This window comes from Salvia hispanica, chromosome 5 (genome assembly GCF_023119035.1).
Source record: "Salvia hispanica cultivar TCC Black 2014 chromosome 5, UniMelb_Shisp_WGS_1.0, whole genome shotgun sequence".
NCBI lineage: Eukaryota > Viridiplantae > Streptophyta > Magnoliopsida > Lamiales > Lamiaceae > Salvia > Salvia hispanica.
Genome location: NC_062969.1, coordinates 41316863 through 41339944, shown reverse-complemented (window position 1 = coordinate 41339944; position 23082 = coordinate 41316863). Strand labels below are relative to the sequence as shown.

The 23082-nt window shown below is 35.7% G+C and overlaps 3 protein-coding genes and 2 long non-coding RNA genes across 5 annotated transcripts; 2 read left to right on the top strand and 3 right to left on the bottom strand.

Moving 5' to 3' along the window:
* The first annotated feature begins 6472 nt into the window (after positions 1-6472).
* Positions 6473-7440, top strand: LOC125187552 (glucuronoxylan 4-O-methyltransferase 2-like). Its single transcript, XM_048084165.1, has one exon. It carries the CDS (start codon positions 6522-6524, stop codon positions 7377-7379), a length of 858 nt encoding a protein of 285 aa, XP_047940122.1. The 5' UTR covers positions 6473-6521; the 3' UTR covers positions 7380-7440.
* Positions 7441-7515: 75 nt separating this feature from the next.
* On the bottom strand, positions 7516-9042 carry LOC125190089 (GDSL esterase/lipase At1g71691-like). Its single transcript, XM_048087285.1, has 5 exons — positions 8784-9042; positions 8594-8679; positions 8284-8526; positions 7954-8203; positions 7516-7863 (listed from the first exon to the last, which is right to left on the bottom strand). Exons 1-5 carry the CDS (start codon positions 9040-9042, stop codon positions 7643-7645), a joined length of 1059 nt encoding a protein of 352 aa, XP_047943242.1. The 3' UTR covers positions 7516-7642.
* Positions 9043-10502: 1460 nt separating this feature from the next.
* Positions 10503-10906, bottom strand: LOC125190318. Its single transcript, XR_007170900.1, has 2 exons — positions 10753-10906; positions 10503-10630 (listed from the first exon to the last, which is right to left on the bottom strand). It is a non-coding gene; the product is annotated as an uncharacterized LOC125190318 (long non-coding RNA).
* On the top strand, positions 10563-11300 carry LOC125190317 (myb-related protein 330-like). The gene is made up of 3 exons (XM_048087589.1): positions 10563-10636; positions 10706-10835; positions 10902-11300. The coding sequence occupies exons 2-3, from the start codon at positions 10801-10803 to the stop codon at positions 11146-11148; spliced, it is 282 nt and encodes a 93-aa protein (XP_047943546.1). The 5' UTR covers positions 10563-10636; positions 10706-10800; the 3' UTR covers positions 11149-11300.
* An 8353-nt stretch (positions 11301-19653) lies between these two features.
* Positions 19654-20867, bottom strand: LOC125186322. The gene is made up of 2 exons (XR_007170414.1): positions 20765-20867; positions 19654-20147 (listed from the first exon to the last, which is right to left on the bottom strand). It is a non-coding gene; the product is annotated as an uncharacterized LOC125186322 (long non-coding RNA).
* Between the last annotated feature and the right edge of the window lie 2215 nt (positions 20868-23082).

The window sequence follows — 23082 nt, the reverse complement described above, 5'->3', positions numbered from 1 at the left end:
CTAAATACAATAACATGCTTCGTAATTAAATAATACATGCATACACGAATTTCGCGAAATTTAAATCCAAATAATCAGAGCCAAAGACGGGCTCTGATACCAATTGAAGGAACTGGCAGCGGAAGCATTCGATAATACAAACAAATAAATCACATAATAATCAGATCTATTTAGCAGATTATTTAGACAAATTCTATTCGCGTAATTATCACATGTATCATGCTCAACTCGAATTAATCATGCTTTAAGTATAATTGAAACTTAAAACATGCTTTTCTACGGAGCAGAAATAATACCTTGTTAATTCTCCAAAGAATTGACGATAGCTAGCGACTTCTCCACGTGACGCTTTGAATACTAGACCACGGATCTTCTCTCTGGTTTCCGAACTGTACTCCAATATCGGTGTGGGTGATCTTACCGGAATACTATGACTTAAATAAAGAGACAGAAATTCGACTCCACGGAGGAGAGCTGGACGAAAAATTTCGTCCTTCTAGGTATAGAAGTGGCCGAAAATTTTAGAAAATAATGTTGTGTATTTTTTGTCTCCTTTATTCTCCTATTTATATTAAGTTCCTTTTGGGCCCAGACAGAGATCTATAGAAGGTTTTGGATATGGGCTAACCCATTTACTTTTTACTAATTAAATTGAACCCACAATTTAATACAAGCGTAATTGGAATATTACGAGCAGCCACTATAGAAGTAATATTGAACTCTTCCAATCCAAATCCGAAATTATAAGTAATCCGGGTTTCCGTTTTAACTTTCATTTCCCACGCTTAAGATAAAAATGTCCATTAATTAATTAATACATGCTATGGACTTAATTAATTAACTTCTTATAAATTCCAAGAGTGGACTTAGCATGAAACGCTTATTTATTATTCATAGAGTAATCAAACTCCAACTAGCTAGGTTCCGAATAATAAAACCTTGTTTCGCGCTCCTCTTGAGGACATTATCAAACGAGACTCACATCACGCACAATTCAATATAATAGCAATCCTAGCACCGCTAGATATTAATCACCACTACCCAATATATCAGGATTATTGGGTTGCGAAAAATCCGCACCATTTGATAAGTCAAAGTAATGCAAAATCAATATCGTATGCTCAATGTTAACCTATATTAATTAAGAAACAAATATTTATCAAGACCTCGCCTTTCAATAGATAACATAAAGACTCATCTTGCTGTTAGATCCGTTCAGTGTTTTACCACACCAATGTCATCTTATTCCAGTAAGGCTTAGAAATATGCGGACTGACATTGCAACCTTTCACGATGGATAGTCTGATTCCATCTAGGTCGTGAAATTCTTCTTTTTCTTTGTTTATAACTGACCGTGTTACCTTAAATGAGACGACGCCCACAACCGGTCTACTAAAACAAAGACTTAGACTTTGTTAAGTTTACTTATACATTTAAACATGCAATAACATCCATTAAATGTAAAATATAACAACAATATGACAAAAAATAATCTGTTTTATTTCTTCGAAAATAAAATAAGAGTTTTACAGTATTCAATCACTCGAAACGTGATTTCTAGTATATAAACTCTAACACTTTTACCTGTCTTCTAAGTATTTTAACTAACTTTCAGCTTTTCAACTAACTTTTAGGACTCCTTTCAATGTCAACGCTTCTTTCATATATTTGTCAAACACTTCTACTCACTTCGGTCATTTACGCAAATTTTGGGTGTTTGCTCCTATCTTACGTGTATTTCTAGGCTTCTTTTATATGTCTTACAAACATTTCTTCTCACTCCGGTCATTTCTGCAAATTTTGGATGCTTGCTCCTATCTTACGTGTATTTCTCACAGGCTTCTTATGGGACTTTTACCTGCCTTCTAAGTATTTTTACTAACTTTTAGTTTTTCCCCTAACTTCTAGGACTCCTTCCGATCTCAAGGCTTCTTTCATATGTCTTACAAACATTTCTACTCACTTCGGTCATTTCCGCAAATTTTGGGTGTTTGCTCTTGTCTTACGTGTATTTCTCGCTGGCTTCTTATGGGACTTTTACCTACCTTCTAAGTATTTTTACTGACTTTTAGCCTTTCCCCTAACTTCTAGAACTCCTTCTGATCTCAACGCTTCTTTCATATGTCTTACACACACTTCTACCCACTTCGGTCATTTTCGCAAAAGTTGGATGTTTGCTCCTATCTTACGTGTTTTTCTCACCGACTTCTTTTGGGACTTTTACCTGCCTTCTAAGTATTTTACTAACTTTTAGCTTTTCCCCTAACTTCTAGGACTTCTTCTGATATCAAAGCTTCTTTCATATCACTTCTACTCACTTCGGTCATTTCCGCAAATTTTGGGTGTTTGCTCCTATCTTACTTGTTTTTCTCACCGGCTTCTAACTGTAGTGTCTACTAAGTGGATCTACCTCGCCAACCTCCTCTCACGATTATGTAGCAAGTTATATTAAATCATCAATAATTATGTCACTCAATTATGAAGCATCATTGTTTACTTGGGGAAGAAATAAAGTAAAAACAAAATGGATATTAAATAGAAAATGAATTGTATAACCAAAGTCGTTACTAACATATCCCAAGAATCCTATCAATTTAGTTACACATGATACAATAATCTAAAGACATAGACTGAAGGGAAAAACAATTGGAACATAAAACTAAAGCAAAATAAAACCCAATGGTTGAATCCTTGTAGCTTGGATTCTCTTGAATCCTTCTTCAACTTCTTGCACAATGAAGTATAGCTTTTAATCTTTGGAAAATATGTTGCAAAAAGAGGATCCTTTTGAAGAAGCTTGAGGGTCCATTTATAGGGGAGAATTCGAATTCTTCAAATAAGGCAAAGAATTGCAAAATATGGGAAATCTTGGAGAGGAATCTAGGGCAAATTCGCTCGCTGCTATTTTGTGGCGGACCGCCGCACCTTGGCGGTGGTCGCCAGACAATGGTCTGAAATTCTCTGACTCTTGGGTAGCGGTCGTCACGCCTTGCCCAGCGGTCGTCGGGCGTGTCTTCATTCCATGCAAACCTTTTCCGAAACAGAGCGCTATAGAAGTGATGGTCGGCGGGTGCCTGAAGTGTTGCAGCAGTCGCCGGACACCACCTGAATCTCCAGATTTCCTACTTCGCGTTTTGACTCCATTTTTAGGCTCAAATATGCACATTTCTCACAAAACATGTCAAAATACAAAAATGGATAAAATATGCAAATAATGGACATGTAATGCAACTTTGACATTAAAAATGGACCAAATAATGGCCTTAAAACCGTGCAAAATCCGAGCGTATCATCTGTTCAAGAAATCTCAATGAATAGATAATCAGATAGTGATCATACACTATTGCTGCCTATCAAATATGATTAATGGCATTTCAAGTGGTCAACAACGACAATTAAAGAAAAAGCTATGGGCTTCTGAAGATTTCAAAAAATACGGTTGGGGCCTGCCTAGGGCCTATTCAAGAAAACTCGACAAAGAGATAATCAGATAATAACCATACCCTATGTTGTTCATCAAATATGATTTCTAATGCTACTTTAAGTAGTCAACAAGGACGAGTAACGAAGAAGTTATGGGCTTACGAAAATTCCAAAAATACAATAGGGGGCTGCCTAGGGCCTGTTCGAGAAAATTCGACGAAGAGATAATCAGATTATGAGCATACCCTATTGAGCCCATCAAATATGATTTCTAATGGCATTTCAAGTGGTCAAATATAATTTTTTACTTTGATGTTTCATCTATCAACAATCACCTTACACATACCTCTAACTTTTATAACTGATTCTCTTAGTCATTGGCGCTAAAAATATCACAGTACTAGGACACTGATTTCGAACCCCATCATAAAAATCTTGTGTCCACCACTGCGCATAGCGTGGGTGGAAAACTAGTTGATCTCAAATATGAAGCGCTATAGTTTTGTAAATAGGGAGTATTAAGAATTATGTTGCAGTTTTTGTGCATTGGCGATTGCCTTATATTGAAGTTTCTTGGATGTAATGTGTGTTCTCTACAAAAGAATATTGATGTTTTCTCTACTTTTACACACAGCCAACTTTCAACAAATGAAACCATCATTCTTTACCATTGCTTGTGTATTACCTTTCGTCTTATACTTAATTTTATTTGTCAATCACCTTATTTTATACTAATCAACGTGTTTTTTATTTGAACTCATACTGTTATAACATGCGCGTAACAACTGCAATTATTCGGCTGTATTATGAGTCCAATATTAAAACAACACTTCTTAAGGTCTTCATTTTTTATTTGAATAGAACGTCCTTCTTTATTCGAACTACTCAATTATATATTACGTGTTATACAATGGTGGCATAGGGAGCGGTTATAATGTGAACTTTTTAGAAACAATAGTAACTTTTGAGAACTGCAAATCATATTAGTCTTTTATATATTAGGATTTATCGAGTCTCAAGTTATTTGAGTCATATTTCATTTTGAATTGTCTCAAATTATTTGAGTCATTTTTTTTTTTGGCAAAAAACAAAACATCTGATCACACTTATTTTATTTTTTCTTTTACTTTATCATCTCTTCTTTCTCTTACTTTATTCTCTCTTCTACTTTATTTAACTCACTAAACACAACTTTCTTAAATCATGTGGCGAAAAGAAATGCCTCAAGTAACGTGGGACGGAGGGAGTATTAATTATCATTATAAAATATATTCCATTTGTTCGCTATTGAATGTCCCATTTTTTTTCTTTTTTCATCCGTTTGGTAATAAATATCCCATTTCACCTTTACTATATTTAGTAAGTGGACCATTTATTCCACTAACTTATTTCACTCACATTTTATTATAAAACTAAAACTAATACTCCATCCATCCCTAATAATTCATCACCATTTGATATGTCCCGGGTTTTAAAAAATACTTCCTCCATCCGCCATTAGGAGTCTCATTTCTTGGCGTCACGGGTTTTAAGAAGTATTAAGAAAGTGAATGGAAAAAAGTTAGTGGAATAAGGGTTCCACTTGTATATACTAGTTTTAAATGAAATGTGAGGTGGGACCCTATTACCATTTATGGTAAAAGTGAACCAAGACTCCTATTCGCGGACGCAGGGAGTATAATAGAAAGTGGATTGAAAAATTAGTGGTATATAGGTCCTATCTTTATAAATTAGTTTTATAATAAAATGTGAGTGAGAATGATTTAGTGGAATGTGAAATCCATTACCAAAAATGGTAATAATGAAAGGTGATAAATTTTTAGGAACGGACAAAATAGGAAATAAGTGACAAATTTTTAGGGACAGGTTGATTATATAAAAGTATGACTCACATATCACGAACTTTATCTATTCACTTTTCTTTACAAAATCAAACAATTTCTTAAAGTTAGAACCTGTCAAATATAGGACATTTATTCATGTAACGGATGGTAGTATTGGTTATTGATATTGATTCATAAATTGATATTTTCATTATGAACCATAAACTGATATATTTTGTTATATCAACTAATATATTTTATCATGTCTTATGTCAATTAATATCAATTTATCTGTAAACTAATATAGTTCTATTTTCTAATTTAAGAAAAATTATGTCACATTCCATTTTCTGGTGACATATCACCGAATCGGTAGCATAAAATAGAATAAATAAACTTATATTCGCTAGACATGCCGAAAATGATGAAACCATACTTCAATGTCCTATTCCCAACACACATTAAAATTAATGAAAGAAAACAAATTTGGTAGCCTAGCAGAAGATTCATCAAATCATGTGGTATCATATAAATAATTGTTAGTTGAGTTTTTTATGCAAAAGTTTGGTTGTGCTTTGACTTGGTGGAACTAATTAAAAAAAGTTACAGCTGTAGAAGATGCTAACAGAAAATTTGTGAGCAATTATCCCCCAAAAAAAGAGGAAGAAAAAAAAAACTCATCAACTGAAACTGTTCATCTGTTCCACCCTCTGTGATTGCATGCAATGGAGGTGGAAGAGAGAAAAGGTTAACCATGAAAGCAAGTTAATACTCCCTCCGTCCCGAATAATTCGGCTCACTTTGACCGGGCACGGATTTTAAGAATTGTAATGAAAAGTGGGTTGAAAAAGTTAGTGGAATGTGAGTCCCACATTTATATATTAGTTTTATAATAAAATGTGAGTAGGAATGAGTTAGTGGAATATGGGGTCCACTACCAAAAATGATAAAAGTGAAATGGGACAAATTATGTGGGACGGACCGAAATGGAAAACTGAGACTAATTATCCAGAACAGGAGGGAGGGAGTACTATAATATTAATATATTTTTAAACGAGTTGATTTATTAACCTAAACATCACCTAACATCTTGCCAACTCATTAAATAATCATTACCAAAATGACAGTGTTGAGAATGATATGATGTGCCTTGCACGACTAGAAACAAAAATTAGATATCTTGTCCCATCAACCCCTTCTTATAAAGTCAATAAACACAAAAACTCAAAGTCTCTGTTATCTGACCACAGAGAGAGATTGTAGAACAAAAACACAATGAAAGGCAAGCAACAGAACACTGTGAATGTGAAGATAATCTTGATCTGCTTTTTCTTCCTCTTCCTCTTCCTCTTCTTGGTGATAATGAGATCAACATTCCCATATCCCAATTCACTCACATCACTCATCCCTAACTCCACCATCAATCAAGAACCACACTGTCCAAACAAATGCACCAAAATCCCATCTTCTCTCTCAAATGCGTTAGTCCACTATGCAACCTCAAACACCACACCACAACAAACATTGCAAGAAATCTCAGTCTCCCTCAAAGTCCTCCAAAACAAATCACCCTGCAATTTCCTAGTCTTCGGATTAGGCCATGACAGCCTCATGTGGACCTCTCTCAACCACGGTGGCCGCACCGTCTTCCTTGAGGAAGACGAGAGCTGGATTAGACATGTCAAGGAAGAGATCCCATCTCTTGAATCCTACCATGTTGTGTATGACACCAAAAGGCATCAGGCTGATCAACTCCATGAGATTGGGATGCAAGAGCACTGCAAAGAAGTGGGTGATCCAAGATTCTCCAAATGCCAGCTTGCTCTTAAGAGCTTGCCTAGTTTGATCTATGAGACACAGTGGGATTTGATCATGGTGGATGCACCCACAGGATACCATGATGGGGCACCCGGGAGGATGGCCGCCATCTACACGGCTGGATTGATGGCCAGGAACAGAGTAAATGGTGACACTGATGTGTTTGTGCATGATGTTGATAGAGGGGTGGAGGATAGATTTTCTAAGTCCTTCTTGTGTCAGGGTTATCTGGTTGAGCAGCAAGGGAGGATCAGGCATTTCAATGTCCCAACTCATAAATCAAGTTTAGGAACCCCTTTTTGTCCCTCAGCTTGAATGTGGAAAATCATTATATAGTTACTTCTGGTTCATGAATGAATGGCTTCTTCTTCTTGTTGTTTTTTTGTTTACCTTATCTAATTCGTGAGAAAACATACTGCTCTGAATATCTATCTTGATTGTTAACATTTGATTTAACCGACTTAGATTCTTGATTCATTTAACAATATGTCTGCTCTTACAAACTTGATTTCATACAGCTAAACCAAACAACAACAGCTAATACAAAGAAGAAAGTACATTAGAAGACTAGAGCAAAATCAAAAGTTAGCAAGTTGCTGTATGCTGAAGGGATAGGCAAAGTTACTGCTCCCATTGAAAGCCTTATGTCCAAACAAGACGTTAACGGCTTCTGTCGGGTGGAATGCATCCCAGAATATGTACTTGCTCCTATCAGGGCATGGTGTCTGGAAAGGAAGACAGGTGATCTGCCCACTGTTCTTCCCAATCCTGCAGCAACCTTCGTTTAGAACACTAAATCCTGCAATATTAGAATGTATGAAAATGACTTAAACCCCTTTGACTAAATGATGAGAAGTCAGACAAGATGAGATGAGACAGATTTAGAGACCATATGATCCTGCATTGGAGATGAGATCTTGAAACATATTCCCAATGTCGATGTAAGTAAAAACAGATCCTGGTTTTGTAGTAATAAGATTGTTGACCATGGTCTTTGTGTTCAAGTTGAAGGGCTGAACAAGCTGGTTGACTTCATCTGAGCAGACTCCATTGCTGCTCTGTGCCAAAATGCTTGGAATGCATCCCATTAGTCCAATCCCTCCTATCACAAATTTCCTAGCTCCAAGATTGTACAGATTCTGCATTCAGAATCACCATCATTAGAAGAAGAATACCATAATATTATTGATTGAATGTGTTTAAATGGTCCCTTTCTTACAGTGAGCTGCTGAGAGTATTGCTGCACCAAGAGATCTGCAAACTGCTGAGGATTGTAGTGATCCTTGGTATCGTAATTAGGCATGAGGCAGTTGTTGAGGTAGTCATTACTACCCATTCCAACAAAGAAGATGGACTTAGACAGATCCTTGCTCACATCTTGTGCACCACTACTGCTTTTAATCTGTTCAAGACTGCTCTCAAAGTTCTTGATTTGCTGGTTGAATGGAATACGGATCACATGTTAAACGAAACAAACAGAGAAACTGACAATAAAGCCACTTTGTAGACACCAAAGTAATATTGGAAACCATCAGCCAAATTTTAGGCCTCTTTTTTGAACCATTAGTCAAACATGTGACAGAGAGGGAGAACCAGTATCTCATATCTCTATACCCTAGATACAACATTACAAAAACTATAGTAGAAAACTCAATATAATCCCAAATGGACCATCTCGCATTCTTGGCTTTTCATCTGATTACAATGCCTCATTCTCACTATTTCGTGGAGAAATATTCTTTCGCTTTCTCAGTGACCATCCGATGAGGTCTTGGCTTCTTGCCTCGCCTAGCTCTTTCTCATCTGGTGTGAATGGAACGGTTTTGACATCATCGGTATGTCCACAAGCAGATATGTCCGATTCCTTTGAACAGCATGTTTCATTCAAGTTGGAGCACGTTGAGATTTCTGCATCCTGTTTCACGCGTGAAGTAACATTTGTAGTTAGGATCTCAAGCACCTCTCCAAAACAGACCATCTTCCTACAGATGTTTATTCACCATTGCTCAAGTCCCCAACATGCTTTCATATCCAAGCACCAGCACCTGAATATACCCCTTTGTATTACTGACTGAAGCAAAATAGAAAATGAGAAATGAGATTAAATTTGCTCTAAGTGTTATGATTTGGAGATTACACTCATCATATCAATCCCTAGCTTATGCAGGATGATCATACCAAGTGATTTTCAGCCGTTGCAATGTTGGTAATCCATATCCTCTCTATTATGCCTTCTTCCTATATATGGTGTAAATGACTCGAATACAGATAGTACATTCCTGACTTTGACGCTTCACTACGCTAGTAATGTTACTGGGAACTTTTTTCATCCTTGCAGCAGGAGCTCGTAGATCAGTGAACATTTTAAATGATTTTTATATCTGCAGTGTAAAATTTTCTCAAACATGCATATATAGTACTACAAGTGAAGATGATCCAAGCATTTCAAAAATCTGAGATTATAATATTCTGCTGCAAAACTATCTACTGATTTCTACTGTAAAACCTGTATTGTGTAGCTACAAAACGACTAAATTATGTAGTTAAAATAGATTAATGGCATGTCTTACTAACAAACAGCAATAATCTATGAATTCTCCATCATCTTGCATAGAGTTGAATTTAAAGTCATGGTGAGTAAAGCCTTTATTTTCTAAGCATTTCACCAAACTGAAAATCCCATCCTTATTTGTTCATTTCTTTTACCTCAAATTTGTTGATTATTTGATTTTAGGTGTGCTATTATCACATTTTTTTTGTCTTCACTACTGTGAGTTGGCGTCGGAAGAAATGCAGTACAAGTTTTAGCTGGATTTATGTAGTTGGGTTTGGAAGTTTGAACCAAATATTATTAGTATTATTATTGGGCTAGACCTTTATAAGCTGGGCTTGACACATTAGTTATGTAAAAACAATCATACAGTACTTGTACATATTTTACTACTCCCCATGTCAACCAATACAAAACCAAATTTGACCGGACATAAATTTTAAAAGATATAGTAAAAAGTAAATGAAATAAAATTAGTGAAATATGAGATCCATTACCAAAATAGTAAAAAAGCAAATGAAATATTTATTGGTACAGACAAAAATGGGACGGAGGGAGTAGTAATTTGTAATGAAGTCGTTTTCCTGTGCGTACGGGTACATGTAAAAGGTAGGAGATGAGGCATCAACGATGGTGGAGCAATGGGGATAAGGCAAGCGTAGAGCTGACAAATCGTGCTAGTTGGGTTGTTGTCGAGTCAATACGATATCAACCCAACTTAATAAGATCAAACTTTAACCCAACTTGGAATAATCGGGTTCTTCTTGGGTCCCAACCCATTAACTTAGTGCATGTTCTTATCGGATTTTCGTGTCATGCTGAAAGTTGTTTGTCCTGCTGTTACGTTAGTACAATGTGATACAATTTAGTTTGACACGATACGATAATGACCTAAACATAATATTGCGTGATAATATTACGTGATAAAATTACACTATATATAAGGATGAAGATCAACGCCTCATCAATTACATACGAGCTCACGGCGAGGGGAATTGGCGCTCTCTCCCTAAATCTGCAGGTATGTTAAGTTTTATTAGTATCAGCTATCACTCTGTGATCATGAGAAAAAAATTTGTTAATTTTGTAGGATTGCTGAGGTGTGGAAAGAGCTGCAGGTTGAGATGGATTAATTACCTGAGGCCTGATTTGAAAAGGGGGAATTTCAGTGAAGAAGAAGATGAGATGATTATCAAACTCCATAGTTTGTTGGGAAATAGGTGTGCTGTTTTTTTAATCATCGATTTTTGTAGGTTAAAAAATAAATTGTTGAATTTGTGGTGCAGATGGTCTCTTATAGCAGGGAGATTGCCGGGAAGAACAGACAATGAGATAAAAAATTATTGGAACACGCACATCAAACGCAGCGGCGTGGATCCGCAAACGCACCGCCCTCTCACGATAACTGAATTGGATTTCAGAAGTTCAGGTCCTCCGTCCAAGGACAACTCGTCGGAGGAGGAGAGCTGCGCCGGAGCTGTGGATTTGGAGCTGTCGATTGGGCTGCCTTCGCACTCGCAGTCTGAGTGCTGAGTCCTTGTGGCAGCCCTCCATGTGGCCTTTGGGTTTTTAGAAGGGGCAGATTGGTAATTGCCAATCTTGGTAATGGATTATATTTAATGATTGTTTATTGTAGTAATGTAATTTAGATATTAATTAAGGTTTTATTATACAATTAAAGTTAAGCATTATTCTAGCCCTGAATTATGTTCAGGTTCATATTTAATTAAATAAACAAGTAATCAATTCATTTTGTTTTCTACCTATATCATTTGACATTTATTTATTTATTGAATAAAAGGCACATGGGAAGATGTGGGATATCGTATTTAAGGCCATAATAAAAGTGCAACTTTATTATCCATTTCATATTCTATGTAGGGCACATTAAATTATTATTTTGAGATGTATAAATTGTCAAAAAACTAAATTTTCATATCATCGATATGATGTGGGCACTAATCCGAGTGTGACACACAGCACATTATAGGATAATGAAATTAGTTCAATCCATATTATGATTATTTTGAAGAAATTTAAATTTCAATCCAGCCTAATACTTTTTTTTCCATAAGACCAATTAAAGGTCTACAATATCATATGCGTATTTATTCGCATTTTTCATTTTGATGATTATTGGTATACTATAATTTATAGCTATCATTTTCTCAGGAATTCTTATCCTTAAAAGGAATATCTCACCCCATAACTTTTACTATTTCCTTAACTGAAACATTGAAATTAAAATTTTAACGAATATCCGTAAAATAAACCAATAATTTTTAACTTTTAGTACTATTTTAACGAACAGATAATTTCAATATTTTTATATTAAGAACTTAAAATGAGACTAATCTGAAATAAAATAGACCAATAATTAATCTCAATACACGTGAGTTTGAAAATTTTAATCTATAACCATGCATTTGTAATATGAAAAGTGTTATATTGCTAACTCATAACTTAATTACTAATTACAACTGAATAATAATCATTAGATATTCAAATTAAGGGCTTAGATTATTAATCCCTAAATATCAATATGATCAACGAAAAATGTCAATAATGCCATATGATTAATTCCAAAAAATATCAATAGGGGTATTAATGTCAATTAACTACAACATTAGTTATAACTAACTTTTAAAAGAAATCCCAAAACTTTAAATTAATATAACATATATCAAATTAAAGATAATTTTATAAGGATTCCAACGATATACTACATGCATATGTTCCGAAGTAAAATTTGAAAAAATAATTGAAAATTTTTAATTTTTTCGTACAAGCAGAAATGTTAAGAGCACTCCCAATGGCGACGGCGATAATCCGACGATTTTTCGCCGGATATCGCCGACTTATCGCCGGCCATTGGGAGGAGGTCGGCGATTTTTCGGCGAATTTCCTACCGAATTTACGCCAAGCGGCGTTTTAACGCCGAAAAATCGCCGGATCATCGCCGGCCACTGTGGGGAGCTGTTCGGCGATAATCCGGCGATGATCAAATTTTTTTTTTTTTTTCCTTCAACGGTCATATTCTAAATTCCACCCCTATAAATATTTCATCCTCTTCCTCCATTCATCACCCACAAACTTCATTCACACAAATTTTCAATCTTTTTTCTCTCCATCTTTATTAAATGAGTTCTGATTCATCGTCTCGTGCTCAGTCCGACGAGGAAATATCACATTCTTCTTCCGAAGAAGAGGTACCTCCCGCTCCCACCGGATGGGATGTACTACAACACGATATCATCGAAGAATTGTGGGCAAATAGAAACCGCGCCCACCGCCCTTGATTTTTTTTTTCTTTGAATTTTTTTTTTGATTTTTTTTTCCATTCGTGTACTTTTTTTTTTTTTTTTAATTTTCTTCGTTGTAATGTGTACCCGTATTTAATACAACGAACTTTATTACTATTATTTGTTTTGTACTTATAAATTAAATAAGCTAGCTTTATTATATATTAAAATAAAACAATTAAATTAGTGATGATGTAAAAATGAAATGTTGAGTTAGGGAGAAATAAGGGAGAAATAAGGGAGAAACCATTGCAGAGGTTGGCTAAAAGTTGGCTAAAAACTGGGATAAATTTTGGTGCTGATGTGGCGCTGATGTGGAAGGAGTTAGGGAGAAATAAGGGAGAAATAAGGGAGACCATTGGGAGTGCTCTAACATACTATATAAAATATGTCAATATAATACATGTAGAATATTAATATAAACAATGGGTTAACATTCTTAAAGCATTGTGTTGACATTCTCAAAGCATTGCGTTGATATTTTCGAAACACTGTATTGATATTTTCATCAAAAACCCTAATTTGGAGTTTTATTTTTTATTTTTTTTATTTAATTAATAAAAACGAAAATTACACGTGGCAAATTGTAGACCACACGTTTTCTAAAATCTCATGGCCTTAAATTAGTTGTAGTTAGCAATTAAATGATGAGTTAGCAATTGATCACTCGGGGGTATAATATAATGAATAATTTTACTAATATCATTGGGTTAATTGACAACTTATTCATTTATTGCTAGCAAATAAAAAAGACATGCGGGCTGACGTCTCTTTTGAAATTGCAATTAGTCAAAATAATGTTAATACCAAATTAAGTACAGTAGCTAAGTAACTAATTATTCCAACTAAAAAATAGTAAGATTAATCAAAGGGATATGCTATTTTTTCTGTTTAAGTACAGGTGTACGAATGATAATAATTAATTTATCTAATTATAAAAAATAATTTTACTAATATCATTGGGTTAATTGACAACTTATTCATTTATTGCTAGCAAATAAAAAAGACATGCGGGCTGACGTCTCTTTTGAAATTGCAATTAGTCAAAATAATGTTAATACCAAATTAAGTACAGTAGCTAAGTAACTAATTATTCCAACTAAAAAATAGTAATATTAATCAAAGGGACATGCTATTTTTTCTGTTTAAGTACAGGTGTACGAATGATAATAATTTATCTACCTAAACCATATGATTTGGTTAATCACATGGCTTATGTTTGTAATTATTGCATAGTCGGTTGTACTACTACATAAAAATATAGTACTAACTATAGTATATATTTGATACAAATGTTGTTGTCAATGTGAGGCGAATAATTGAAACGAAACGAATCAATACTCTACAAAATAAAATACTAATACTAAATTATTAACGTTTACTTGTTGATAAATTTATTAATAGGTACCCATTTGAATAAGAAAGACTAATAAGTGTGTAAGAGTTTTTTTTTTTTTTTTTTTTTTTTTTTTTTTTTTTTTTTTTTTTTTTTTTTTTTTTTTTTTAAAAAAAAAAAAACAACAGCTAACAATCTACCCAAGAGCGAGATATGAATAAAAAAGCAAGGTCAAGCACAAGTTCATCTATGCTTCGCTTTCTTAAACTCTTCTTTGGCTTTCCAGCACACGTTAGAGGCTCTTGTTCTTTTGTTGATTCTTGGGTTCTCTCCAAGCACTAACTTCATTCCACTCATCATTCATTCGTTCTGGTGAGAAGGGGAATTCGGGGCACCAACCTCGAGTCCAAGTGCTAAGTCTCCAGAGTCCAGAATAAGCGTTTCTTCTCACGCTCCCAGTTGGGGTTGAAACTCTTGAAAAGTGATTTTAGTTCTTATGTCCCAAACAATCCACATAATCACGTAATCACATAGAACATCGTTATCCAAAACTTCTTATCTAACTTCTGGAATGGTGACCCTTTCCATGCTTCGAAGCATACAACTGGTTCTCTGTGGAGACTCATATCAATATTCCATCGCTTGCAACAGTGATACTACAAGCTACTCGACACCTTGCAACTAAACATAACATGCTCCATTGTTTTTGTCTCCATCTTGCAATAAACACACCGATCATCACCAATTCCACTCACACCAATTCTTGAAAGTCTATCGTCCTTGGTATTGATCATGAGTGGTACGGAAATAAATTGAGCAATATGTTCCTTATCCAAGAAAAAGTATGTCTAGTATTAAGTCTGCCCGGTAGAATAACCCACAAAACAAGTTGTGCTCGGGGTGAGGCAAGATTTCTCCAGGCAAGAAGTCCTTGATTGTGTTGAGAGCTCTCACTACAAAGTCGATGGTTTACCTACACAATAAAATTAGAGACAGAAAAATATGAAGATTTGTCAAGTGACCAGATCTTCACATCTCTCATGTTTTTTCTCATAACAGTGTGATTCGCTGCTAGTAGCATATCCTCAAGTACATCATCTTCCCATGCAAAGAGTTTCATTCTCCTAGACAATCTCCAATTCCACTCCCCATTGATCCGGGTCCCATTTCTTGGATGTAATGTCCTTTTTGGGAGGACAAGGTAAAGACTCTAAAGAGTCTTGGAAGACACTCATCCCCAACCCAACACTCCATCCAGAATCTCGTTTGGGCTCGATTTCCCACTCTCATATGGATCCCTTTCCTCATTATCTCTTGAGTTTCATTGTTAAGCCCTTTGGTACTTGTGATCTGTCCCAAAATGCTCCCTTGGACGTTTTCCTTCATTTTCTAAAACTTATGTCTTGTATTATGATTAGATTTAACTATCTTCTTCCATAGTGGTTTCTGCTCATTGGCAAATCTCCACCACCATTTGAATAACAAAGCAACATTTCTAATTGATAAATCTCCGACCCCCAAGCCTCTATGCTCAACTGGTTATTGAATGACATCCCATGCAAAGAGGTTTCCCCCCCTTCTTTCCCTCCTTCTTGCCCCAAAAGAATCGTCTCTGCATTTGTATGATGTGTCCTGCTACTTTCTTAGGCATCCGATAGAGGCTCAGGTAGTACATAGGAAGATTGATTAGAACCGATTTAATCAAGACCAATCAACCTACCTTCGATAGACACCTTGCTTTCCACAATGCCAGTCTCCTCTCAACTTTTTCAATGATTCGATTTTGGGTTTTCACATTTCTCGGGTTGGCTCCCAAAGGAATTCCAAGATAGATAACTGGCAAGTTTGAAATTCCAAACTCTAAACAAGTGGTTGCTTTGACAACCTACTATGGCTCACACTCCATCGGGATGAGGACAAATTTCTGGTAGTTTATCTTCAATCCCGTAAGCAAAGGAAAACACCGAAGAAGATCATCCAAAATCCCAATATCAACCTGGGCAAAGATGATGGTATCATTTGCAGATTGGATGCTGGACTGGAACTTGGTATCTCCCGACTTTGATCCCTTCCAAAACTCTAAGGTCCCACATTCCACTAACTCATTTCACCATATTTTATTATAAAACTAATATAAAATTTTTCCAATCCACTATTCTTTACATTTTTTAGAACCCATGCTAATACTAAATGTGACTCCTATTGAGGGACGAAGATAGTACTAATAATTATGAAGTTGTAATTTAATGATTATAAATCCAATTTCCAGTTCCGTAAGTGTTTTCAAAAACTTATTTTCACATGACATGAATGAATAATTATGTTGGCAAAATAATACTCCACTAAATGGAGAATTTGTATAATACAAATATTTAAAACATAAATATGTGTTGCAACAAATTGCATACTGGGTATAATCACGTGGAGTAATAATTAAGTATTTGGTCATGCATGTATAGTCCATATATCATACTGGTTAAGTCACTAACGATGTTTCTATATGAGTTTAGAAATAGTCTTTTGTTTGACAGAGTAACGAATCTATATGAGTTACAACTTACATCAAACATGGCTTTCCAATCATCATGCATGCATGAATGAATATATAATACTACACACTTAAAAGTTTCAGTCCAAAATGGACCCAACTCAAGAATTCAAAAAATGTTACTTTCATAATTTTTGGATTTAATTAGGTAATTGATTCAAGAGGTTGGACTCATAATTTTCGAAATCGATTACTGATATACATTTAGATAAGGATAGTTAATGTTAGGTATTAGTTACAATATAAATTATACTTTATGGCAAAAAATAGAAGGGTGTTATGGCATGGAAACATATGTCTATAAATCACTACCCTTATAACAATTAACCAAACTTAAGAATCCTTAATTAATGGTGTTTGATGATGCTATAACTATAAGAGACAATTTCCGTAATTAATAATCAGTCACTCTCGTTTCGTGTTAAATGTTTCTAGGTTTGAATGAACAAAAATATAATACTACTAATATTAGTATATTACGTAATACTAGAAAATGCAGGGGGGCAAACAAGTATAGCTCTCGCTCCGTGGGTGAGATAAAAATAATTAGGGAATTAATTAGGAAATAAAAAATAGAATTAAAAGTTTAATTTGATCAAAACTGGGATTATACCCGTTGACCGTTAGAGCATCCGCAGCGGTGCTCTTAGCGCCGTCCGTCCGTCCTTGCCAGCGGCAAGGACGAGGTTGTCCGCTGATGGGAGCTGTCCGTCCGTGCCAGCGGCATGGCGTTGCTCTTAGCTAAGAGCACGTCCGTGCCGCTGAGCACCCTTACGTGGCGCTCTCTGATTGGCCAACGGCTTAGGCGTTGGCATATTCAAATTTTTTATTTTTTATTTTTAAGAGATTCGAAATTAATTTAAAAAAAATGTTTTTAAATTAAAAAAAATATTTTCCCACTTCCCAAAAATTATATCAGTTTTTACCCACTTTTAATTTATTTTTCATTTTTTTTCCCAAAATTCACATTTTCATTTATAAATACCCCCACTTCAACACAAAAAAATTCCCATAACACTTTAATTATGGGAATTTTTAATTTGTAGGATTTTAATTATGTATTTTTTTTTTATTTTCTATGATTTTAATTATGTATTTTTATTTTTTAGGATTTTAATATGTAATTTTTATTTTTAATGAATTTTTTATAATGTAGAAATGTTTTTAGTAATTGAAGTATTTAAATTGAATAATAGAATGGTGAGACTCTTGAGCTTGTCCTTAGCTAAGAGCACGGATGTGGGTGTTGTGCTCTTAGCTAAGGACAAGGAGTAAAAGCGGGTCCGGGCCCACCTCCGTGCTCTTAGCTAAGAGCACGGATGGGGATGCTCTTAGTTTTTAACCGAAATGTTGACGGAGGACCAGAATGATCAAATTTCCATATGTTCAGGACCAAAAAATTCAAAAGATAATGTTTAGGACCAAAAACGTAAAATGGTCATATGTTCAGGACTAATTTTGGCCTTTATTCTTTTTTATACTACATCAATTACCCTTTAGTATGTTTTACTATCATTATTTCATGTTAATATAAAAACTTGAAGTTTGTATAAATGATCCAGTTTCATAATTATGTTATCTATGTTGGTGTTTATCATTACTAGTATCACACCCGTGCATTGCACGATCCATTCGATTTTCCTCGTACTTATTTTACACCGTGAAATAATTCTCGAAATGATAAACACACCATCATACAAATCTGAAAGCATAAAATATATACTAAAAAATCATTACATAAATATATAAGATCAAATTTTGAAATCAACAAATTTCTAAAAATATATTGCTTAGTAAATTTGGCAAAAATTTCTCAATAAAATAAATTGACCAACTGATTGGAATCAATAAAAAAGTTTATACTACTAATTAAGAATTAATCTGCATCGATCTTCTCTTCTATTCCAATATGCATTCATCTTACTTCTAATCTCTCCCAACCTTTTTTATCTGCTTGCCTCCTTTTCCGTTCATCATCTACAACACTTTCATCACCTATGTTGATGTCATCTTCTCCATCATGTCGGATTGCCTCCAGCTATATTAGAACTTCAAACAGAAAATAACAAAACTCGCCTTTTATAACCCTACCATTTTGTCATGGAACACACACCAATGACAATTAATTTGTCATCGGGCTTGGCCATCTCAAAAACACGTACATATCTCACTTTGATGACCGATGGAGTATTGTTAGGCTATAAAATTCATTAAGGAATGTGATATTCATATGGAAAACAATGTTTTGTTGAAGAAAATCCAACAATGGAAAGGGAAAAGCCAATGAAAAAATGAGTAAGAAGGTAGCAAATTAGACATATTTATAGAGGGTTTAGGCTAATTAACTTATTTGGATTCACTAATAATTAGTTACGTTACAAAGTCTTGATAGGAATTAAATTAGATTAAATAAATTTTCATGAATGGAATTATTGTGTAACGGCTTATACATTGATACATACTATAATTTGTACAATAATTATAATAAATTCACTTAATTTAAATTAGTGCCTAAAACCATACAACCTTCCATTACTAACGGCAAAGTTAGTCAAACTATGAGGGCATGTTTGAATTGACATTTTCCAATACTCTAGTAAAAGAGTTTGTCATTTAATAGCCCACTGTTTCTGGGCATCGACAATCCGTAACTTGTGTTTGGATTGACATTTATATTATCTGCCTTAAAGAATTTCTACTGTTTGGTTTGTATTTTTCATCAACCTAATGTTACAAAGTTCCATTAATACCCTTCCAGACTTTCATGGTTCCCAGTTTTTGTCCAAACAAAACCATACCATTAAAAAAAATAGAACTGCAAAGTGAAAGAGTAGTTAACAATAGAGGCCTAGTAGGGCCAATAACAACATTACATAATACCATGATTAGACGCAGGGCCAATGTTCCAACCGGAGTACATAAGCTAGTGAAAACAAATAGATAATAATACCACACATAGATTCATAGTACTTAAACATTTGAGTTAATCATTAGCAACAATACAGTAGACAGAGAAAACACACATCCTACTAGCCATTATTGATAAACCCATGCATGGAGTTGCCCGTAAAATACTACTTGAAGGAGCTTCGCCACCACGAGCTTGACGATCCACACGAGCTTCCATGTGGTGAAGACGAAGGCTTGAGGTTTTTCTTGGTTGGCTTGGGAGGGTGAACATTCTGAATTCGTGGAACCATTTCTCCATTTTGATTAGGGATGTAGAAGACTTCGACACCCTCTAACCTTGACGCATCTTCCACATTATCGTCATCTTCGTCGAAAAATTTTCGGCGCAGCTTTGGGATACGGCAGATTAATGGGGAACAAATGGAATCACTACCCTCTGTTGCCGATGTGCGCATACGCCCAAAGGAAGTAGCAAAAAAAACAACAACATATGTTTGAAAGCCGTATTTTAATCAAAGTATCAATGGAAAGAACATCAAGCATAGAACAAAAGTCAAGACTTTGACAAAGAACAACAAAAAGACTAAATTATGCAAACATAAAACCATTATTCTCCAAAAATCAGCAAAACATGAAGCAACTTCAGTAAATTGTATCAAATTATTTCAGAATTTCCATAAAGAATGAGGAATTTTGTCAGTTGGGTAAAATTGTACACAACCATTGCATTTACGCAGAACTTTTGATGGAAATTCCCCACCTCGAACACCGAAAAAGTCCCGAAGAAATTGAAAGTGTTTCAACAATGTAGAAAATCATGAATTCCAGACGCAATAGGGCGAAATAGAATACGAGAAATCAAGTATTCTAATGCTGTAGTTGGAACCAACTACATAGCAATTAATAATTCAAGACTAATTTCAAATTGGCTTGAATGTTGTGTAACAATTGTATGTTACAAAAGCCCCAAATCCCTACAAAGCCTTCATAATTAAACACAGAATGATGCGCCGGGCTTTAATATGCGGTTATGCTACAATACTTAGAGCTCACCTGGACGTGGATGAGCGATGGCAGAGGCCAAATTGGAACGGCGCCTTCCTTGAGAACGAGAACGATTCTGGATCTTGGAGCAGAATGTGTTGTGCAGTCGTTCAATTCAAATTTGGGGAAGAAACTTTTTAGTTAGAAAACCAAGGAGAAATTGGTAATTGTGTATTACAGAAAAGGATTTACGATAGCGGAAAGATTCTTATCGCAACCTTTTTGAAAGTTTGTGTAACTTAGCATTACAACCCTAAACCGACGGGCTGAAGCCCAATGCTCGGGCCTATCAGCAAAATTAAAGTACAATCCAAACACCTGTAGCGCTCATGTAGTGCACTCTAACTGGCCCTAAAAGCCAAACCAAACGCAGCCTGACCATAAGGTGATTAGTTTGCATTTAATTGATAAGAAAATAATTATAAAACCATACAAATTCAGTTTTATTGTAATTAATTATTCCATATGTATTTAAATTGGTCCATAATTTATACTCCCTTCGTTTTTTCATAGTTGAAGCGAAATTTTTCGGCACGGAATTTTAGAAATGAATGTTGGGTGTGTTAAATAAATAGATAAAAAAGTAAGAGAGAAGAAAGGTAGAGAGAATAAAGTATAAAGTGAATAAAGTAGAGATAATAAAGTAAGAGAGAGCAAAGTAAGAAAGAAGAAAAAGTTACCATATAAGGAAACGACTCAACTATGAAGAAACTTTTCAAAATGGTAAAATGACTCAACTATGAAAAAACGGAGGGAGTATATATTTGAAAATAAAGGAAAAACTTATAAATATTTCAAAAGACGGCCCAAACTCGTCTTTTATATATGTATAGATAGATATAGATTGCGTGCGACCAAATGGAGTATTTGAGATGTACTATAACAAATAGAATAATCCTAACATTTAAATGATTTAACAAAAAACCGACTGTACCTAACCCTAAGAGCATCTCCAATGGTACTTCGGCCTAAATCGCCAAATAGCTTTCTCCCCCGCCACGTCGCTATAAAGACTAAAATCCACCTGTCACATCGTATTTAGCCACCATAGGCCAGCCGCAATAAAAATAATTCAAAAAATACTAAATTTACGGAATTAAAATCACAATACGGAATTAAATTTACGACATATATACGGGAAAAATTCGTTAATTTTATTTAAATTAAAAAAAGTACATTAACTAAAAATCAAAAAAATTACATAATAAAAAAAATCGGGCTTCCACACACGAGCCACCGCCCCACTCTACTCCTCACTAATTTATTAAAAAAATACATAAAAAAATGTTAGTATGCCTTGAAAATCGACGCTGGCCGATCGGCACGCTACAATGGCGGCCAGCGCCGGTCGATCGGCCAGCGGACGCCGATATTTTGGCCGATTTAGCGCTGGCCGACTCCAATGGTTCGGCTAGCCGATCGGCCAGCGCGACGAATCGGCTAGCCGGTCGCTAGCCGACCATTGGAGATGCTCTAAACCCTCAACCTCTATTTCTCTTCTCCGCCAAAACCATTTCAACAGCCAAACCCAAAGCACAAAATTTCTTCACTCTCACCTCAAGCTCGTCGTATCCACAATTTGGATTCAGTTTGAGATGCACCAGAGTGATGCAGAAGCTTTTGCGCAGAACGCCCGCTGCATTCGGCAATAACAACACTCCTCTCTCTCTACCCGTCTCCGCCTCCGCCTCCAGCTTTATCTCTGTACGGTTCACCGGCGCCGCCAGGAAAATGTCGTGTCTCGGCCAGCCGACAAATCCGTTTTCGTCCGCAGCGGTGCGTGGCCTCAAATTGACGAAATTGCGCCATCGACAACAGCAGCACCAATGCGGCGCCGCTGAGGGCGTGGGCACTAGGCATAGTGGATTGGGAGGCGGGTCCCACAGGGCGGCGTGGTTCGCAACCCTAGCCGGGAATTCGAGTACGGGCGGCGAATTCACGCTTGCAAAGGAGGAAGAATGGGGGCAGCGGCGCGGTGGTTCCCGGAGTCGGTCCAATGAAACTCAAGGACCCGTTTCGGCCTACCAAAAATACACTGTTTATGCTCAGTTATATATCCTACAAATTTGATAGGTTACGTAACTATCCTCTCAAGATATCCAATATTACCCCTCCTTCTCCAACAATCCCCACTCACAGTCCAGACACCCTCTCCTCCCATTCTTTTCTTCCGGTTAATAAAGTTCATACCATCGGCGACCCCATCAGTGCCGTCGGAACACGGCCACAGGCACATCGTCGGCCGGCGCCGAGTCATGGCCTGGATTTCTACCATGGTTGACAGAATGGAGTGCGATTCACTCCATTGTTGGTTGAATGTGGGATGG

Coding starts and splice junctions, on each gene's coding strand:
- LOC125190317 (XM_048087589.1), top strand. CDS start 10,801: ATGATTATCAAACTCCATAGTTTGTTGGGAAATAG. Junction 10,836..10,901: donor CATAGTTTGTTGGGAAATAG/GTGTGCTGTTTT, acceptor TTTGTGGTGCAG/ATGGTCTCTTATAGCAGGGA.
- LOC125187552 (XM_048084165.1), top strand. CDS start 6,522: ATGAAAGGCAAGCAACAGAACACTGTGAATGTGAAGATAATCTTGATC.
- LOC125190089 (XM_048087285.1), bottom strand. CDS start 9,042: ATGGTCTGTTTTGGAGAGGTGCTTGAGATCCTAACTACAAATGTTACT. Junction 8,527..8,593: donor GGCCTAAAATTTGGCTGATG/GTTTCCAATATT, acceptor TGTTTCGTTTAA/CATGTGATCCGTATTCCATT. Junction 8,204..8,283: donor AATACTCTCAGCAGCTCACT/GTAAGAAAGGGA, acceptor TTCTGAATGCAG/AATCTGTACAATCTTGGAGC.